A 21,395-nucleotide genomic window follows, 5' to 3' on the forward strand; every position below is an offset into this window, starting at 1 on the left:
TCACTCTAAAGGTACAGCTACACATCCTTATGAGCATGCGTCAGGCGAGCATGCTCTCCAGCTGTATACATTTGCTTGAAATAAGCTTGCTCATTTACATACATCGATACTAGCATGCTCATAAACAAGCCCACTCACCCACGCCCGTCTCCCTGCACTGCAAGTGCTCGCAATTCAGACAACTGTTGATTTTTGAGCATGCTCAAAATGAACATGCTTATTTCTAGCAAAGTACGTACACACATGCTACTAAGTAGCAATTGCTCAATAATAACATGCTTTTGCGCTAATAATGAGCGTCTGTATCTAGACCTTTTTATGACAGCTATGAGATTCACTTTTTTTTAAAATGTAAACATACATATGTATATTCCTTATATTCAACCAGATTATTTTACATTCTTGTATAAGTACCACCTTATTTATTACAACTGCAGTTATGTAACTAATTTATCATTTATTTTATAAATATTGTTTTATTTTATGTATAGTCGTTACTGAAAGCTGCTGAAACCTTTTGAATAGTTTATAATTATCCTGTATAATCTGCCTAATTTCATATCTAATAATTTTGTTTTTTTTTTACATGAAATATTATCTTTTTTACATGAAATATTAATACAATACGCATCATATCTCCACTTAAATTAGATGCTCGCTACCTGATTATCATTATAGAGAGTAGGATTTTTGTTGTTGTTATTCTCTTTGTATTTATAAAAAAAAATATTTTCATTCTTCGTTTTCATTTATCAACTTATTAAAAAACAGTATTTTAGCAAGTTGGCAATACATAATATCATCACTGTTCATATTTGCAATGATATTAACACATTTCGGACGGGTGTTTTTTACACCTGTGGACCGCTGGCGACGGAATTTGATAATTGTGCACTATATAGTTCAAACCTTAGCAAAGGGATAAATCCATATAAAACATTGAATAATTCTTTCTTTTCTGACTTTGAAATGAGGCCGGCGCAGAAGGTAAAAATACCCTTCCCGTCCTTAAGCGTCTATCGACTGAACGGGTAGACTGCTTTAAACACTAAAATTCATAATGAAAGATTGGGAAAATGATTATTTTCAATGATGATGGGAAATGACATCACTCAGTTGCAGTGTTTTCCTGTTTTTTTTTCAATTTATAAAATTTAATCCTTTGTTCATGATTTATTCTTACAGAATTTTTGTTAGTTTGATATTTATTTGTTTGACTTTTTTTTTCAAATCCATTATTATTCTAGAAAATGTAACTTACTAGATTTTATAGTATCCACAGTAAAACATGCAATTTCTGTGTGCTTCCACACAAGGTGTTCCAGTTTAAGATAATGGATTTTAAAATATACAAATAGATATGTAGCGTAAATCTTCTAATCATATTTTATTTCATAACATTCCATGAAACTATGATAGTATAGTTACATACATATAATCTTTATACCATTCCGGCCAATATTTTATTAGATTACAATTTCTTTTTTTCTAATATCAAATCAGAGGAAGAATTGCATTTCTGAATATTTTTTTTTATTTAGGAAATTTTTAAATAAAACATACACAGCAATATAGATATGTAATTGTACATATATCCTATTTTGATATTGTACCTTTAACAATATATTTGGCTGCTATTCTCAAAATATTATCTTAATGTAAAACTCTTTTGTTGAAAAATGTAAAAGCCTTAACCACTATGGAAAGTATTTTTTATATATATTATATATGTATATACATTAACAAACGAAGAAAAAAAACTGCATTCCTTTGGAGACTGAACTTTATTAAGTACAAAAATATTATTTTTTCAATTAGACATTCATAAAGTCACTGTCAAGATTGACCCAATCCATCACAACTGATTTTTTTTAGTAGAAACCATGTTTCATAGATTATAATTGGCTTAATCCACTTTATAAATTTATTTTAATAATATTATTACTGTGTACCTAGTATTATTCATGATTGTATATTTACTGTTAGTTTTATACAATATTGACATAAATATGCATCTATATTTATTTAGAAATAGGAAAGATTTTTTACCAAAATTAGTTTTTATAAAACATTTTAGCATGTTTACGTAATGTATTACAAAGGTAATCTTATTTTTATCACAGATTTGTGAAATTGTATTAATCGAAGTTATGAATTTAATGTTGCAGCAGTTAATTGTTAATTACTTTTATATTATTATTAATAATTTCAATCTAAGTATGTATATACTATGTAATAGATGTGGAACATTGCAAATAAAAGTGCCTTTATATTGTGTCAAAATATGTATGTTGATAATTAAAGAAAACATAACATTTATATTATGTTTATTACTTCCAGTGTTCATTTTCAGTACTTTTTAAAGGGTCCGCCAAATAACTTTTTTTTTTTGAAAATGGGGCGCAAAACATCGAGTGTAGCTTCGGCTGTGTGGCACGTAGCGCCGTCCTGTTGAAACCAAATGTTGCCAATATCCTCCTCTTCAATTTTTGTGAACAAAAATCCGTTCAACATGGCCCGATAACGATCGCCATTGACTAACGGCCACTCCTTGCTCATTTTCAAAGAAAAATGGCCCAATTATGCCTCTGGACCAAAATCCGCACCAAACAGTGACTCGTTTTGGGTGTACCGGCTTTTCAATGTATGCGTGCGGGTTTTCTGTGCCCCAAATACGACAATTTTGCTTGTTTACATACCCGCCAAGATCAAAATGAGCTTCATCCGAAAAGATGATTTTTTTGGCAAAATCGGCATCTTCTGTAAGTCGAATGTCGCAATATTTCCCAGCGTTGTTCAAGCGTATACACAACCATATTCGCTCAGCGGAAGGATAAAACTAATTATCTGTCAAATCAGACATGAGCTAAGTGTTACCATTCACGAAATAAGCACTAGTTGAAAAAAAAAACTTTAGATGGCGGACCCTATACAATTACATGATACATATATGATTGTGTGCCTTGGAATTTAAAAAAAATGTTTTTTTACGAACCAGATATTGGTATCATTAATCATAACAAAATTATTTAATATTTACATATGTAATTTTATATTCATTTTTAAATAATTGAAAAAATCACATGAATAATATGTAGATACGATAAAAGCTCATTAATTTGGCCGATAATAATTCAAATTCAAAAATTATTTTATAGTTCTGGTCACTCCGATAATTCTAAAAAGTTTAGTGATTGAATTTAGAAGAATAAAAAATAAGAAAAATTGATTTCTTTTAAAATTTTAATTCCGGTTTCGCTCACTACCTTTGTTTTTTTTTTGTCAAAAAATATGAATAAATTTGAAAAATCAATGTCAGTTTGTATATGGAAAAAAAGTTTTTTTTTCTGTATTTTGTTCTATGTAAAGTCAAATATTTTTTAAATTTGGTGACATCAATTTCGAATTAACTAGCTTTTACTGCATCAAAAAATTGAATACAGAAACTATGTACACAAATTACTCGTGGCTGTATGCAGTGTAATAAAATGCAAAAATATATCAACTTCTGGAATGAGATATTTTAGTTTTCTTTAAATTTGTACCTACACGTGTGTTTTAAAAATAATGGGAATTTTGGATTATTTTTCTTTCAACATTTCTTTTATTATATCAATACAATTTACATTCAATTGATTGGATGCAATTGTCCCAGTGTCAAACCAGCTTTTCAAAACCTTATAATTGTTTTTTGGAGAATGTCCTTTATCCAAATGTTTACAGCCTGTTTTAGTTTATTACGATTTTGACACCTCACCCCACTAAGAAGATTTTTGCGTTCGGGAAAAGGTGGTACCAGGTAGTCACCAGGTGCCAGATTGGGTAAATAAGGTGGGTGCAGTGTATGATTTCACATTGTTTTACTGCATTTACTTACAGCTCAATAACTGCAAGAACTCTACCAACACCCCGTATCAGGTAGCTCAGTGGGTCTCGTAAAATAATAAATTATCCAAAATTATTCTTATTATTATTACACTTTAGAAATTTAAGAGATGTCTACAAGGAGTGAATGCTAGATAAACAAATTCGTTATTTATACCAAAAATATTTGCTGGGACCTCTGCAGTTTTCAGTTATTTAGCAATTCCTATTATTTTGGAAACACTCCTCGTATTATGTATCTATAAATTAAAGTGAAAACTTGCAGCAACTTCGCAACGACTGCATACAACAGCGGATTTAACACCCTGTCATTTAGTGAAAAAGGGGATATTCATATTTGTACATTAATTCAAGCATATTATTCATCCTCCCGCGCAAGCAAGTTCCTGGCCGCTAGTGCCAAGTGAACTAATGTTAGGTCCAACTTTACTTGTCTAGCAACTTAAGTTTAAATAGGAGATTCAATTTCCGATCCCAACTCTGTCAATGAAGTACATTTTACTTATAACCTACTCATATTTTAATTTACTCATAGCCTTGACACTTTGAAAGAATAAAAATAAAGAAATTATTGTTTTATATTCAAAATATTTGTACATTTGTAAACCTGTCAGCAATGCCTGCATCTCACAAGTTGCATTCTAGGTTTCAGACAATGAAGGACAGAAAATTTCTAAGGCCATTCTGATTGAACTGAGATCACATTGGTGTTGAAAATATTAAGAAGGGTTCAGTTGTGAAGCCTATTTTTAAAAAAATAAGCAAGCGTAAGGATGCAATGCGCCACTTATAATCATGTTATTCGCCACGGTTTCACCACCCCTAGTATAGATACTCCTTGAACATTATCACGCACCGCCCGCCTCGGCTCGTGAATATTCTCACTCCTACTCCTTTCTTCAGTGTGGTGACATTTTAAAAATGTTTATGTTTGCGAATAATTTGAAAGGTTGTTTTAAATAAAAGAAATATTGATACTAATTATACATTTATTGTATTTCCATATATGTTATTCTCGCCGAACTCTTTTCGGCCGTGTACTGCAATGGAGACCTTGATCTGGAGCTTCACCAGGACGGTTCTTCTTGTTGATGAAAACTTGGCTCTGCGCTGTCAAATGTAAAGATATGGCGTGGGTGTTCAATTTCTCCGAAAGCAGCAAGTTCTTTAAGCCCTTCATTTTGTGACTATACAGAATAGTTACCGGGTGGCTGTTGACAACGGCTTCCATTTCTTCACTCAGAGGTATTTCACATTTCGGCGCAGAATTGGTAGGCAAATATTCTGTGATGTTCATATCCATCTGTATTTTTTGTTCTTTCGAACCAGATGGGTCGCTTTTATCTTGTGATTCTTTAATTTCTGATAAATCACTTTTAGAATCGTCTTCCGCATTTAATTTGCCCTCTGGCATATCGCATTTTGTACTTGTAGCTTCCTTTTCACTATTTGTATTAGTGATATTGCCTTTCTCGGGAATGTCTGATTGTTCGCAGCAAATAATATTAACTTGAGCTCTTACATCTGCATCAAATTTAGAAATCGTATTGACTAACGGTTTGGCCCAGCCAATGTGCAAGATTGGAGTTTGACTTTCTTCTTCCCACTTACATATTCCATCATAAAATCTATAACAATAAAAAAGTAAATTGTGAATAGGCCTTTTTATGGTGAAATGTCTTCTAAATCCAGTTTCAATATTATTCTGATAAAAATATCCTGTGCACAAAATTCCCCCTAATTTTTTATATTAGTGTGAACATAAAGCTGAAGATATATAGATAATAGAAACAGTTTAAATATGTAGAAGAGAAGTAGAGATAGAACGCCACCCTAAGCTCATGTGATAGATGAATTGTATGACACTCTGACTTCTCCCATCTAAGAATGCAGAAACCAATTTTTTACTGAAATATCAAGGGAGCGGCATTACAAAAGAAGGACATCAAAGTCAACAAAATTGAAACCGCTGCTAAAGTTTAGAGGGGGTTCGGGATGGTTACTTTTTATTATTCATATCACACCTTGCATTATAAGTAACATTTTTATGTCTTTATACTGTGACCTCAACAAAAGCCTGAATAAAATGAATCAAGTAAGTTATTTCAAATTAAATTGATTTAACAATTACTTTGAAAAGAATTAGTAGTATGGTGATTGGTCAAAAATCTGTAGCTGTGTGGGTGAAGGTATTGTGGGTACCGTGGGATTATGTTGGCTGCTAATTAATACTGATGTTACATTTTAAGTGAAATCTGAAAACATTTCCTTTAGAATATCCATGGAAATTTAGTTTGGTTTGTTTATTACCTCAGCAAGTGTGCGAAGCATTGTGGGTCTTTGAGGATAGAGCGCGCTGAGTGGCCTGAACTTTCTGCTTTCATTATTTGAGGAATCAATTCATTAGCAATTTCTAAAAATTCCTTATAAATTTCTTCATCATCTCTGGAATAATTATACCTGAAGTCACAATAGAAACATAATTTTTTAAACACATAATCCATGTAAAATAATAATGACAAAAACCCAGGACGTAATGGCCTAAAAATTCTCATAAGTCTCTGTACTACAATAGTGTTGAGTTGTTCATCTTCAAACCCTTATCCGCACCTGATGGTGCACAGGGCACTGCATCATAAAAATGCAGTGTTATCTTGATTGTTAACACATGAAGGAAAGGTGATCAGCCCTTTGCTTCAGGTACCAGTCCAGGGTAATATTGAATAAATATTAAGAGTGAAAAATCACTTATATTTGACCCCCCCCCCTGAGAACCAAACCTGAGACCTGTACGGTAACTGAGCACTTGCACTACGGAGGCGGACAAAAAGTTAAGGTGTTGAGTTCAGTTGATGGTCAAATCAATGTTTTACTTCTCGAAATAATATATCAATATGATCCACAATGTTAATGCTTTCAATATTCAAAACAATGTTTTACATTTCTTCATAAGGTCATGTGTTTTTTTTAAGTAATATTTTTTTATACATTGCCCGCTTCTTGGTGCGTGAAATATTTTTTATGTGCAATCATAAAAGCTGATTATCTGGTATTCGCATAATTTACAATTAAGATAGTAATTCATTAGTGGTCATCCTATGCACACATTGTGTGCAGAAGCATTGAAACTTCTCATTTGGTTTATTAATGGGCCTACATTGGTAGGTAAATCTAATTACAGTGAAACCTCTATCTATCATTTTTTTAAAGGGCCTATTGAAATAAACTATAAATGTAGGATTTATACACCAGGATATACGATCGAGTAAAGATACCGTCCTTCCAATATGCATAACCATTGGTAGGTTAAAATTCTAACAAGATTACAAGTTTTAGATGTAAATAAATGTATTTATTTTTAAAAAATACAAAGCTGAACAGAACTAAAAAAAAAATTATTGCATTGTAAGCTAACATACATTCGAATGACGTCTCCAGCATCAGCCCAGCTCCCGAATGCTTCCTTGTACATCTTGTGTCTGAAGAAATAAGCTCCCTGATAGGTGTATGGGTAGACGTGGCGGTTAGAGTAGTATTTACGGGCCGACTTGATGGCTTCCAAGTACAGTTCTGTACATCCAGGCCGAGGTTTCCCATCGCCATAGCGAGAAGCTTCTTCTAACTCTCCTAGGTTCCCTAGAGCCATGGGATATGCACTCAGGTAACCTGAAAACACACACTTCTATACTATATAGTTCTTCTGGTCCTCATCTACACTCAAAGATGCATCGAGCATCGCACCGGATCGACACAGTGTTAATTTGATTGTTGATTAAATACAGATAAGGTGATCAGTCCTGTGTTCCAGATTTTTTTGTGGGAGTAGAGTATATTTGATGAGATAAAGACGACAACTGAAAAAGCTCAAGACAAAGGACATTACTGTTATATTGTAAAAGAATCTGAGCAGCTAGGTAATAATAGTAGTTAGTGTCGGGTGTGGTCCCATGGTTAGTGTCGCAGACTCTTGAGTCAGAGTTCCTCGGTTCGAACCCACTCTACTACAATTTGATATCTATTTCTAACATAATTTAGTGTTACCATTGGGAAAAAAGTTTTTTTTAAAAATTGAAATCAAACCTAATTATTTTTATTTTTTTGGCAGTCACCCAGTGAGAGGATATTTTTGCCAGTGTCAACTCTTATTTTTGTTTACAAACAAAATAATAATTTCTCTATAGTTAAAATGTGTTTAGCTTTTAGCATGCGTTTAGCTCATTTTAGAAATTATGACCGCAATTCTAAAATTAGATTCAGAAAGAAAGGTGGGGAGTTGGATTCCTGCCTGTTTTAAGCTTTTTTGATGGACTATATATCAACACTGGAAAGGCAAGCAAACAAAATAAGTTAAGCAGAGTGAACAGTTTTATGTTTTATACTCTATTTACTTGGTTAGTATCTTATTTTGTAAGTGGTTGTCAATAATATGAAAAAGGTCTGTAATAATAAATAATTATATCTTAGTTTTTTATTTATTTTCTAATATTTTACGAGAAATTTATCTGAGAATTTTAATGGAAAATTCACTTTCAATACAAAAATCTAATTTGTGTGGAATGGCATAACTTTTAACTGTTCGGGACATACCATATTTATATTCTAGTATATGGGACCACAAAAGCCAGGTTATTTACGATTCCTTTGTTTACTCATTACCTAGATCATAAAGTAACCAAAGCAGATGTTGTTGCATGAGGGCTACTTCGTATACATCAGTGGTGCAAGTAAGAGATGGGTTGATGGATGAAACTAGAGCGGCAACCTCCATGTGCCTCGTGCAGGTAACTGGGTACCCCGCAACATACAGCCAAGACCTGGAAAGCAGGCCAGCTGCAATAGGCTGCCCTCTCTTGTCCTCATTGCCTTTTCCGTGCCATGTAACCTGCAATAATATTGAGTATTGATTTTTATTCACAGAAAAGTACATTACATTATTCTTCATCATCATGCTCTATGCCTTGAGTCGTGTTATCCTGGGATGTCAAGCACTAGGTGTATGATACCCACTTATTCCTCCTAAACCTGGGCCAGGTCGAAGGCAGCATTGAGAGGACCTCGTTTTTGACTTCATTATTTGGTGCGTCCATTTCTGTGAGATCGCCATATTGTTCAATCGCTTTCTTTTTATTAAGATTTTTTTTTAATCACTGCCTACGAATTTTGATCATTGATGTAAATGTCAAGTTCAATTTCTAACTAGTTATTTAAATCATTCCAAACAGTATGACTCCCTGAAAAAATATTAATATTCATTAAATTTTGAGCTCAAAATAATCAAAGAACAATTGAAAAACCAACCTCTGCTGTTTCACATCCATTTTTTCCAAAAACGACCCATGCGTGATCTTCTGAAAGAGCCAGATGAACATCACTGAAACCGAGTACTTGACAGCCTGCTACTACAGCAAAAGCGACTCCAAAACAATCCAACTTTTTCCCATTGAGATAACTGAATATACTTTGTAAATGAGCACGATCTTTGTAGTAACTTCTAGTCAAGGAATTCCATATTATATCTGAAACTTTTTTGATAATTTCTCGTGTCGCAAAACTTCCAGATGATGTAGACTTTGTGTCGAAGGAACTTTTTATTGATGATGAAAATTTAGAGTGTAGCGTTTGCACTTCTTCAAGACCTAGTTCGGGAAAACCTACTTTGACTAGTTTATTTAAATGCACAGAAGAATCTTTATCATTGTGATTTGAGCGGGCTGTCACACCGGTGAGATTGTTTTCTATCGCACCCACGACAATTGATAACAAAGCCAAATTGGGCTCGGATTCAGAAACCAAATTCTTTCTAAATAATTCAACGACACCTTGTATATTTACAATGGGGAAACAATCTTCGTGAATCAAAGCAGTATGCATGACTAGTTTATAACCATACAGTCGTGCCTGTCATCTCATGTATACAAGATATTTTCTTTTCAATTTGTATTATTAAACGGTGACAACTATACTTTAGTTCATTTTATCCCTTAAAACGCACATAAGCCGGCATGAAATGCCAGGTAAACCAATGACGCCGTACATTATACAAATGCAATACATACACACATACACTATACAAACAAATAATTCGTGAGCTGTCAAATACCGGAGCCGGAAACACGAAACCAAAGACTATTTTAACTCCACCCACTCATATCCAAAAATGCTGCGAGTGTTTTAGCCTTGAATTTTCTTTCAGTCATGAATAACGTGCAATTATAGTAACTCTAAACATAAAGAGTAAATCCAATCCAAAGTAGGTTAAGGCTATGAACCTTATAAAGTTGAAATCTTAGAAGGGCCATTATAAGCGGTGTTGCATAAGCTGTAGCTAGATTTTAAAGTCCCTCAGTAGTTAAATAATCCAAAAAATCCCAAAACGCCCTCCTGTTGATCCATGACTTAATTGAGTCCAGAATTGATTCGGCCAATTTTTTTGTTGTTTTTACCATCGCTCGACACCCTACGCTTTTTAAACTTTAAAGTCCTAAAATGAAGGTTTTGCTATGACTTGAAATGGCCACGTCAGGACCGTCCGAGTTCCGAGTGTGCGACAGGTACACCCGCATAGGACTTCGCATTTAAGAGGGGGCGATTTTTTGTAATTGAGATTTCAGCCCCCCGCCGACTCAAAATTCATCTCATGCGGCTCGAGAGCCACACTTTTCGGACATATGGCTTAGACCAGGGATGGTGAACCTTTTCGCAAGTGGGTCAATTTTTTTAAATCATTAAAAAATGTAAATTAAAAAATTCATTTCACGAGTCACATAGGTTGGGTAATTAAAATAATAATATATAAATGCTATTTTTATTTGCATTTTATCTGTGATAAGTCCACGCTATGTTACTTGCATAAATTACTTGATATAAATCTGTCAAGATGTGTAACCCTTTACACTCGAGTGCATTTTTTTTAGTTTGCAATATAATTTAACCAAAATCATATTAGAAGAATGAAATAGTTGCGAAATTTGAACGAGAAACAAGTTATAAATCTTAAAAATCAGAGACATCGTTTCTTATCAAGGTAATTCTTCACATTCAAAAGTTTTAGTATCAGAAAGATTTTGCACGTAAATATCTATCCCGTTCTGAAGGAGGTATAAATTTCTTTACTAGCGCATGTTTTATAACATAGATTTGTTGATTATATTAATTCTAAACTTTGTGTAATTGCACCTCATAATGTTATGAAAGTAAGTTGTCAAATAATTGTTAGAGCAATTAGTAGGAAATTATCGAGGAGGTACTCGATTCCGAAAACGTTATGTTACTGTGCCTACAGAAGACCGACTTTTAAAAAACTGCAAATTCTACGTTCTGGAGGAAGGCCTGCGCAATTTGTTCCAATAGAAAATTTTTGGGTGGAAGAAAAGAAACACGATTATATTGTGAAACATGTTAAAGTAAACCTGGACTTCTTGTTGGAGATTGTTATGTAAAATATCACACGCTGAAAAACTACAAATAATATATTATTACGTCCATTTTATTGCAAACATAACTATTTTCCAAAAACAAAGTAAAAATTTTGTAAAATAAAACATTTTTTCAATTATTAAAAAAGTTTCTCTTATTTTAAGTCAAATTAATTATGTATCTAAAAAAACACTTCGAGTTGGCGGTATGCACTTATAAAAAAAACTTTCGAGTGCAAAGGGTTAAACGTTCTGATTTGTTTTCCAAACGCTTTCATGGCTGATCCCACAAAGTAAAAAGTACCGTTGACGCTGGGCATTTTTTAAAAGTTTTCTTAGCTTTTATCAGATTTTTTTGTAGATTTCTAGGCGAGAAAGCTTTAAATAAAAATAGTTATATCTAATAGTTCAAGAGGGCTAGATAATTACTCACCCGCGGGTCACGCGGCGACCCGCGGGTCTTTCGTTCGCCATCCCTGCTTTAGACTATGGTACCAAATAGGTGTTAATCATAGACAAGTAGGTACCGATGTAGAGAAAAAGAGGAAACAAAAGTTTTTTCTTTAGTCTATGCTTTAAATTGATCTAAATTTTGAGCGACGGTGGCTCCATCAGCGCGCTGTGGCGCTATTGGGCAATTTTAGCGGCAACGGCGGCGGCAAGTGGCGGAGCCTCGTTTTCTGCAATCTTTTTTGCGGTATGGTTTGTACTTTGCTTTCAACTAAACATTTAACTTGCAATATAGAAAAGTGTTAGCGTATGTTATATTCCGCTATAGAGCTTTATTTTTAATTTTATTATATTAAATCCTAGATAACCCAATGTACATGTACCGCAGACGACCGTTCGATAAAGGTAACGCGCTTTGCATCCAAGCCTCTGTTGCTTTTGTTCAAAAACATCCACGTGTTTTCTTAACAAAATATATCGTAATTTACCGACGTATACTTGCGTTTATAAATACTTTATCACAACCAAGAGAATATCCCGTGTTCAAATTTTATTTCTAGCACTTTGTGTTCGGTTTTCTTACTTGAAAAATGGCGATCCCGGAAAAAAAATTGGCGTCATTGAGATGCATGTTTGTCCTTGGAACGGGATAATTAACATCTCCCGTGTTTTCAGGATCTTGAGATGACCTTTTCTTGCTTCATGAGGTAGTGATTTTCGTACGCCGGCTACAATGGCTGGCAACGAGTTTGTAGAAGGCTGGCTCCTCGGGCAGACACTTGGAGAAGGAGCTTATGGAGAGTAAGCATTCGCCGGTTCACCATTATTCTTGCTTATATCCACTATTAATCTATTTTATGGAAATAAAACGATTTATATTTACATCAAATCTCTTCTTAGAAATTGAGTCTAAAGTACACAGCTTTTTTCAGTTAGTATACACACATATATATATATATATATATATATATATATATATATATATATATATATATATATATATATATATATATATATATATATATATATATATATATATATATATATATATACACACATATATACATATATATGGGATCAATCACGTTTATATTATGAGGAGAATCAGGATTTATTTTTGCAGAGTATATGCTTTATTCTTGAAGAGTTATTCATTTAGTATATTCGGCCAAAAAAATATATTTGAATGTCATCAAAATGTTTTTTTTTGTTAATTGATCTCTTTGAGTTGTAAACAAATACTGTTGTAAGCCAAAAATGCAATTTTGCAGAAGGATGTAAACATATTTTGTACAGAATAGCTCGAGTTTTGTGACCAATAATAAGTGTAATTAATTGAAATATTTTTTGTTAGTTGGAGCTATAAACATAATAAAATACTTTTTTTTAAACCTCTTAAGATGGCCATTTTGGCTTGCGATAGTATACCTAGGAGTAAAAATGCCTGACATAGTTGCTATTTTGACTGAATATTATTTTCTTGTAAACCTTTTGTAGAGTTATATAATCATAGAAAAAAACATTATATTGATTTTTACGCTCATCTTTCCTATTTCCTCAATTTGCATCTCAATAGAAATTTTAACAAAAGGTTTTATGAATTGTGTGTACCCCTGAGTTGCTTTTTTAAACTAAGGTTTATTTAACTGTATTGTGCAAATACAGGTTTATAATATTATTCAAGGTTATAGTATTTTTATACTCTTACCCTATTTAGTCTTATCCTGTAAAGTACTTTATTTAGTTATGTGTTTCCTATTTATAAATAATATCTCGACATATCTGACAATTATTCGTACCTAAGAAGAACTCGACTTGTATATCTCCATTTAAGTAAACACAGCTGTATTTGGTCTATCTGTTTAGGATTGAGCTCTGTAGTTAATAATTGAAATTATTATTCATTTAGTAGTTTGTATATATATTTTTCTCATAATGAGCATACTATTTCAGAGTGAAGTTGGTAGTGAACAGCAGCACGAATGAAGCGGTGGCCATGAAGGTAATAGACTTGCGGAAGCACAGCGACGCCGCCCTCCTGGTGAGGAAGGAAACAGCTATACAAAGGTCACTTCGTCACCCGCACTTGCTGCAGTACTTTGGGAAAAGATCTCATGGAAACTTTGAATATATTTTCCTGGAGTATTGTTCGGGAGGTGAACTTTTTGATAGAATAGGTAAGGACAATAATATTTCTTTACCTATCCATTGTTTTGTTCCCATTTCTTCTTAAATCCTATATTTCTAGTATATTGGGATCGGCTAACTCTCGTTTATTTTCCCTTAAAATTCAGTATTTATCTATTGACAAACAACAAATATTCTAATGTACAAAACCTAAAGCGCAGTAAGGACAGTAGTTGTCTATAAAGCCCCATGCATTCCTCTCCCAAATACCATTATCTACATGCTCTTTAACCTCTGTACAGCAGTATTAACATCACTCATGCATTTCGGAAATAAATTATGTTTTTCACACTCAATCTTTATTTTCTTACGAAACGATAGCGTTTTGTTTGCCAAAAGTATTGTTCCTGGGCACTAAAGGTAGGGAAACCACTCAACCTGCAATAACTTGATCGGGTCACCGGCACAAAATGTGTCTCCATTACTTTGAGCTCATGTAAATGGATTAAACAATTGGCGATATTCAGAAGATTAATTAGCGGATATTTGTCCTTGTTTGGAGCAGAACCCGATGTCGGTATGGCGGTCGGTGATGCCAGACGATATTTCCTCCAGATCTTGTCAGGAGTGGAATACCTCCATTCCCGGGGTGTCGCCCATCGCGATTTGAAACCAGAAAATTTGCTGTTAGATGACAATGATAATATTAAAATTTCCGACTTTGGAATGGCTACAATGTTTAGGTATAATTTATAATTTCTTATTCTTTTTTCTATTGCCGATTTATAAAATATGTTTTCTGTTATTTAAATATGACAAACCTTCTTTTATAGTTTTTTTCTTTATATTTTTTTGCATTCCTTATTGGGACTTTTTAATATTTTTTTCTTATTATCAGCTGGTGTAAATATTAAGTGAGATAAAATCAATATGAAATAAAACTGAATAACAGTAAAAGCTTGTTCATTGAACAACAATAATCCAAATTTTTGTCATTCCGAAATACCACAAAATTCTGGTCCCTCTTGACTTTGAAACATATTTTTACTGAAATTACGTTTTAAAAAATTTACTGCAAAATCATAGCAAAAAGTGTTGAGGTAGTAGAGTCCGTAAGAAGTTATAACCAATCATGGAACTTGTCTACTTGGAATCAGGGATTATTCCTTTTGTGATACTACAATTGTAGCTGCCATCCATTCTTTACTTCTAGTACCCATGTTCGTAAATATGCCAAACAAAAACTACTAAATTTATATATATATATAAATATAATGTAAACTCTTTTCTGGGGACATTTTCCATTCCTCAACATCACTCATTCTTAAAATAATCACTATGCATTTTGTTAATCCCCTGAGAATTGTAAAAATGTGGTTTTACTGTAGTTATTTTTATTTTATCATCGATTTTATCATCATCATTTTATCATCGATCATTTCTATAATATACAACAAAAAAAAAGAATTATGCTTCCTCTTGTGCAGGGTCATGTTAATGGCAAGTTGAGTGTGGGTGTTCAGTATGAGATGGGCTTGTGTTGCAGACTGAAGGGGGTAGAGCGCCTATTGGAGCGGCGCTGCGGCACTCTGCCGTACGTAGCCCCCGAGGTGCTGGACTCCCCGTACCGCGCAGCCCCCGCCGACCTGTGGTCATGCGGGATCATCCTCGTGGCTATGCTCGTTGGAGGTATGTATTTGCCATCGATGCTTCCCTGTAAATATTATTTTATTCAGTATCCTTAAAAGTTTACCAAAAAAGAGTTTCCACTTATGAAGGCTAAATATTTAAATATTACATTTCATTTTTATGTATTCAAAATTTCATAAATATAATATAACTTTTTTGCATTCTTTCTAATTTCGATAGCGCATGAAATTTTAAAGAGTTATATAATTAAATAACATAACTGTCTCCCTTGCACTAATGAAAGGAATGCATTTTAGACATTTTTCAGGTACCCTTAAAATACTAATTTCTCAGTTACTTATGGGGTTGTGTTGTTTTTTATTTGCGCATTTTGGGAAAAGCTACATATTTCAAAAAAATAAGTGAAAACACGTGGAAACAGCAAAAAATTGCATTTTTATGCATTTTTGTGTTTGCATCAGCTGTTTAGCTGAGAATTAGAATGGTTGCCAAATAATAATTTGGAATTGTAAAAATTCATATATTTGTTTTGGGGGGAAAAAATTAATTTTATTGCAAATTTATTACGAAAGTAAATTTTTGTACCTTGCAAAATTGCAAAAATTACAAATTTATATTTCAATTAACGGACTTGTTAACTGCAAGGGGTCATTTGTAGTCTCAATCCAAATTTTCTCGACCCTAACCCAGGTGTGTTTTACCCGCCATATTGAATCATAACTATTTTTAACTCTGTATAAAGAATTAATACTCCAAAATTTCAGCTGGGTCGAAGTTTTGGGAATCTAGATTTAGAATAATCGTTGCAAAAGCAAGACATCTTACTATTCCGTTATTTATTTTTTATTTCATTTATTTATTGAACATGTATAAGTTGTGTGGATTTTTTTTGTAATATAAATAATTAATTTAATCAATAAAGATATCTTATTTATTATGATTTGCCGTGAAACATTTTAAAATTGCATGTGATTTTTGTTTTTATATGCATGTTTGTTAAAAATATTTTGTTAAGTTGATTTTATTTATGTAGTTATGAATTGGGAGTTGCGAGTTGAACGCACAACCCTTAACAGCAGCCGGCCACAGAGTTAGAGCTCTGCCTTGTAGTGTGAGTGTAGATTGTGCAGTGCCAGTAACACCTACAGCTGAACGGAGGTCGGTTGGTTGTGTCTTTGGTATCCTAGCTGTAGGAAATTTATTCAATCCTAAAGTTATGGTACCGAAGTCACAAACTATCTCGGCGAGCACATCTTTTATTTTCCTTTTCTTTTGCACTTTGTGTTTTAATTGGTAAGTATTTTTTTTTAAGTAATTTATTTTTGCATCTTGCTTTTTTATCAACATTTTTTGATGTCATAATTTACTATGAAACTCTTATTTTATATGTCCACACTTCATACATATTACTTCTTTAAAATGTAAATGTTTGTTCTAAATCTCAAAGCTCCTAAATGATTCACCGATCGCATTGCGATTTTGACTATGCGCGTGTTTTCTTTCTACCTATGTAAATAAATATGAAAATGTTTGTTCAAAACGTTACATTAAAATATGCGCGGATTTTTAAATACACTTTTGACAGATGTTTTTTATCTGCTAGTGATAGTTTAAAACATGCTTTGAAAATAAATAAAAAACATTTTACCATAATGGCAGCGCCTTCTGAACTTATCAGCAACATACTCCATAGTAAAAATTGCTCATGTCGGTGCAGCGACATGAACAATGTATTGACAGCTGCCGACAGTTTTTTATTGCATTGTCAAATTAACAAATATTTTATTAGTCGAATATTGACTCCTATTTAAAGCCACATAATGTAATTTTACACTAGTTAAACATGTGTGTTTCTGGTATAAATCTTTGTATTGCCTGAGTTTTGCATCTGATAAAAAACATAATTCGGTATATTATTTTTAGAGAACAGTTTATAATTTATGGATTATGACATAGGAGGGGTCAATATATAGAAGTGGTTATTGTGTTATGTGGATTTTGAATATTAGCTAAGTGAGTGTGGTATATCGCGCAGAGCTGCCGTGGGATCAGCCATCAGCGCAGTGTAGCGAGTTTGCGGCGTGGTGCGCGGGCAGTGTGGCAGGCGCGGGCCCTTGGCGCTGCATGAGTCCCGCCCTGCTGGCGCTGCTCCGGCGTCTGCTGCAGCCCGACCCTCAGCGCCGTATCTCCCTGCCCGACGTGACTGCCCATCCCTGGCTCACCGACTACAATGGTATCTATGCCATCTATATCTTCATAATTACTCTATGCCATGTATTAGGTCATATTATACTATACCAATCTTAATATCAAATAGTTCAATTAAAGTACACTCTGGAAATAACCTCGTACACATATGAAGGGATATACCAAAAGAGCCAAATGAATTTTTTTAATCATTACCTTTGGTTAAAACTTAATGTTTGTACTAAACATAATTTAAAAAAATAATAGTTTTTGTTTCAACACATTGTTATCGGGCGGTTTTTTCATCAACCCCGACCCTAATTATACTCAGACAGTCTGCGGCCCGACCCTCAGTATACTAACCATAAGTAACTGCGAACCCAATCCCGATCTACACGTTTTTTAACGTCTTGCGCTCTACCAAAAGTAATCAATGGAACATTTTTAAGCGTCTCCCGCTCTACCAACAGTATATAAAAGACGGTTTTTAAGCGTTTCTCGCAAACAATGTGTTAAGTTAATGCACTTCTTTTAGGTAGTGAACTAAAAAACTTTTATAATGCAATTTATTCATTTCTTACACTCCCACAATTTGGAAATGGATGACAAAGTGCCCATGTAGTTCGATCGATAGGATAATATTTTATTGAATTTATATCATTGAAGAGGAGGTTGGAGTACCGACACGGAAGGTTTTTCCCTCATCAGGTACTAGGTGACTCTGAGTGATGTTGTAATTTCAGTGTCGCCCTGTGTCCTGGTGGGGCGGGAACTGCCGACTAACTGCCACCCAATGGACACCCAGAAATTAATGACGTAATTCTACCTTGTGAAAACTTGTCCAGTGTCTGCGCTTTGGCGATTTAGCTATGTGACTGTTTGTAGATCATAAAGCTAGATTACCAAAGCACAGCTGCTGGAATATCCATCTCATCATTGTGCGTCTTCTCAGTAAGTCCAATTATTTCTAATCTACGGGATGAATCCGATCAGGTGCCAATTTCAAAAAAAAATGCTAGAATTACAATATTTTGAATAAAAAGTGGTTTTGTTCTGCAATTTGAACTGGGAACAGATTTAGGAGTGTTTTTTTGTAATTTGTATGTAAACCATTCCCAGATAACAAAAATTACAGCGCAATATAATTACATTTGTGTGTACAGTAAAAGCTTGTTAATTAGAACTACAATCTACTATCTGCAGTGAATACTGCACTTGTCGACAGATTTTTTTTTCAAAAAATCGCCACGCAACAGTTTTATCTGGACAATGAGTATCTTTTTTTTGTTCAACCCTAAATTCAGAATAATTTAAAAATTCTGTCCTAACTTGGATTCAAAAAGCTTTTGCTGTCTACAAAAAGTTTATTTACATACAAGAAAGCATATGTCAGAAATGGCTCCTAATGATCAATGATGTATTGCAGTAGTGACAGTGAGCGGTTCTCGTGATGTGGAGGTGTGCCTGTCGCAGCCCCTTCCCACCGGGGCGCGCTGCACCGTGCTGCAGGGGGAGGGGGAGGGGCCAGTCCCCGTACCGCCCTTCTCACAACCCACCGCTACCGAAGACCTACTTTTAGCAACGCAACTTAACGCTACGCAGTGTTCGCAGGTTATTATTCAATATATCTGGTTTATTTTTCTTTGTTCTGTTCTCTGGAAATTACATATCAGATTTAACAGATCATACACTAAATTGCATTTCTCCTTTAATAGGCAGTATTGAGAATAATTATTATAATTTTAATACAGGGAATGTTCCAGAGATTTGTAAGGCGTATGACTCGCTTTTCCGTCAGCTGCGAATATGAAGACGCTACAAAAAGGCTTAAAGATGTATTAGGAACCATGCAGTGTCAGTGGAAGGCCCCACAAACAAAAGAGGTTAATACATTTTATTTACGTCTTACGCTTATTGTGGCAGTTAATAGGTTAACATGTAATGCTTAAATATCCCTTTATTAAAAACTAAACGCATCTAAGACATCTAATTTCAGATTTGGACGCTTTTGAAGCGAATATAAAAATAAAAATTACAGGTTTAATTATTTCAATTAAAAATTTGTTTATTTGTATTACAGTAATTCAAATTTTGTCACACAAAATTATGAAATTCTAGTACTTAAGTACCTATTTCATAAAATTTTGTCCCATACTACTAAACATTTGTTGATAAAATGTATAATTGGGCACCAAGAATATTGGGTGACCATCGGAATATTTATTTTATTATTTCAAAACACCATGTTCGATACAAAATTATGAATATTAACCTTGATTTCCTTTAAAATGTCACCTTATTTAAATATTTCTTTTCTTTTTCAGATTACAATTACAACAATGGACAGTAGAAAAATGCAGTTGGTTTTCAAAGCAAACTTTATAGATATGAATGAAAAATTACTAATAGATTTTCGTTTGTCTAAAGGCTGTGGATTAGAATTTAAGCGAAGATTTCTGCAAATTAAAAATGCTTATAAAGATCTTATTGTGAAAAGTTGAGTTTTAAAAATATTTTAACAGTTCATAATCGTTACCATGTTTAAGCTTAATTTGTTGTACAGAGAATGTTATATAAAAAGTTTTATTTTTCACTGACATTCCCAACAAAGTAAGTTCTTTTGTTCCTTATATAAATATTTACTTGATTTAAAATTGTACCAAAATATATTGTCAAATTATTTGTTTATAAAAAATATAAATAAAAAAACTATTATAACTGTTATTTATTATTTGGGAGTGGAGTATGAACATATTTTGTATTTTAAACGCATTATTAACAGTGGTATGGTAATATAACCACCCTTACCACTTAACTAATTCACAATTACTGGTTAGGAATGACCATTCACTCATCAGGACTACTATCAACTAGACTGAAATTGGTATGATCTCCAATTTATAAATTTTCTCCAAAAATTCTTTTTTGAAAGGAATCAATGGGAATTTTTGAAACAAGTACAAGTGTGTGCAGTCTCCTTTATGTCAATCTCATAAGGGTTGAGTCTAATAACAAAAACATTCCCCGCGTACTCGTGCCTTGCCCATAGCGGGCGCTTGGGGCCATAGTTCAAGTCGTTGGAATTATTGCGCCATAGCAAATATATGACTTAAACAGCCAAAACACTATTATTATTGCAATATTTTTCTTTTGTTGACATAATGTTTATACCTAAAAATGATTAGTATGTGGGATCGGTCACCTCCAGTGACCAATGGGGCAGTGACAAAAAGCACCGATGAGAATACCTATAAATAAATAGAGACAATTCAGATTCAATGTTTTTATTTTTTTATGACTCTTTCAAGCAAATTTGTACATATCGGGTCTGAAAAAATCATTGTGACTTATATGAAGCGTTCCCATTTATTTCTGGACCCTGGTTAACCCGAGTTACTAAAAAAGTTGTTATTCAGGACCTTATGTTATTGAGTAAATGTTGAATCCTTTTTAAAATGATAGAATTATGGCTAATGCAATCGTCTGGTCCGTAAGGCGGCACGATACACAACTGACCATTGTGTATATTTAGAACACCATCTTCATCAACTACCGGTAGCAGGTTCTTCAATAGCCAATTGTGGACTTCTCTCTTTCTCTGATCTGTATTTTCCAAGTTGTTTTGGGATATCTGGTTGAAGATGCACTTCTCGAGCCCATCTGGAGGCTCGCTGACTTTGA

The 21,395-nt window shown here is 33.5% G+C and overlaps 2 protein-coding genes across 5 annotated transcripts; one reads left to right on the forward strand and one right to left on the reverse strand.

The window, feature by feature from the left end:
* Nucleotides 1-4,856: 4,856 nt before the first annotated feature.
* LOC148303216 (menin-like) lies at nt 4,857-9,967 on the reverse strand. Its single transcript, XM_088270358.1, has 5 exons — nt 9,184-9,967; nt 8,542-8,767; nt 7,305-7,551; nt 6,196-6,345; nt 4,857-5,513 (listed from the first exon to the last, which is right to left on the reverse strand). Exons 1-5 carry the CDS (start codon nt 9,754-9,756, stop codon nt 4,895-4,897), a joined length of 1,815 nt encoding a protein of 604 aa, XP_088126484.1. The 5' UTR covers nt 9,757-9,967; the 3' UTR covers nt 4,857-4,894.
* Nucleotides 9,968-11,877: 1,910 nt separating this feature from the next.
* LOC148303217 (serine/threonine-protein kinase grp-like) lies at nt 11,878-20,429 on the forward strand. 4 transcript variants are annotated; one of them, XM_088270359.1, is made up of 9 exons: nt 11,878-11,997; nt 12,426-12,551; nt 13,704-13,927; nt 14,443-14,620; nt 15,424-15,566; nt 17,563-17,760; nt 19,141-19,325; nt 19,466-19,597; nt 20,039-20,429. In XM_088270359.1, the coding sequence occupies exons 2-9, from the start codon at nt 12,484-12,486 to the stop codon at nt 20,213-20,215; spliced, it is 1,305 nt and encodes a 434-aa protein (XP_088126485.1). In that variant the 5' UTR covers nt 11,878-11,997; nt 12,426-12,483; the 3' UTR covers nt 20,216-20,429. The 4 variants fall into 4 exon arrangements, with proteins under 4 accessions (XP_088126485.1, XP_088126488.1, XP_088126487.1 ...); XM_088270361.1 differs by having other exon boundaries at nt 11,976-12,155; XM_088270360.1 differs by having other exon boundaries at nt 11,984-12,002.
* The last annotated feature ends 966 nt before the right edge of the window (nt 20,430-21,395 follow it).

The sequence above is a fragment of the Brachycentrus maculatus genome, unplaced genomic scaffold, assembly GCF_059751285.1.
Source record: "Brachycentrus maculatus isolate JH-2025_06_01 unplaced genomic scaffold, ASM5975128v1 h1tg000378l, whole genome shotgun sequence".
Taxonomy (NCBI): Eukaryota; Metazoa; Arthropoda; class Insecta; order Trichoptera; family Brachycentridae; genus Brachycentrus; species Brachycentrus maculatus.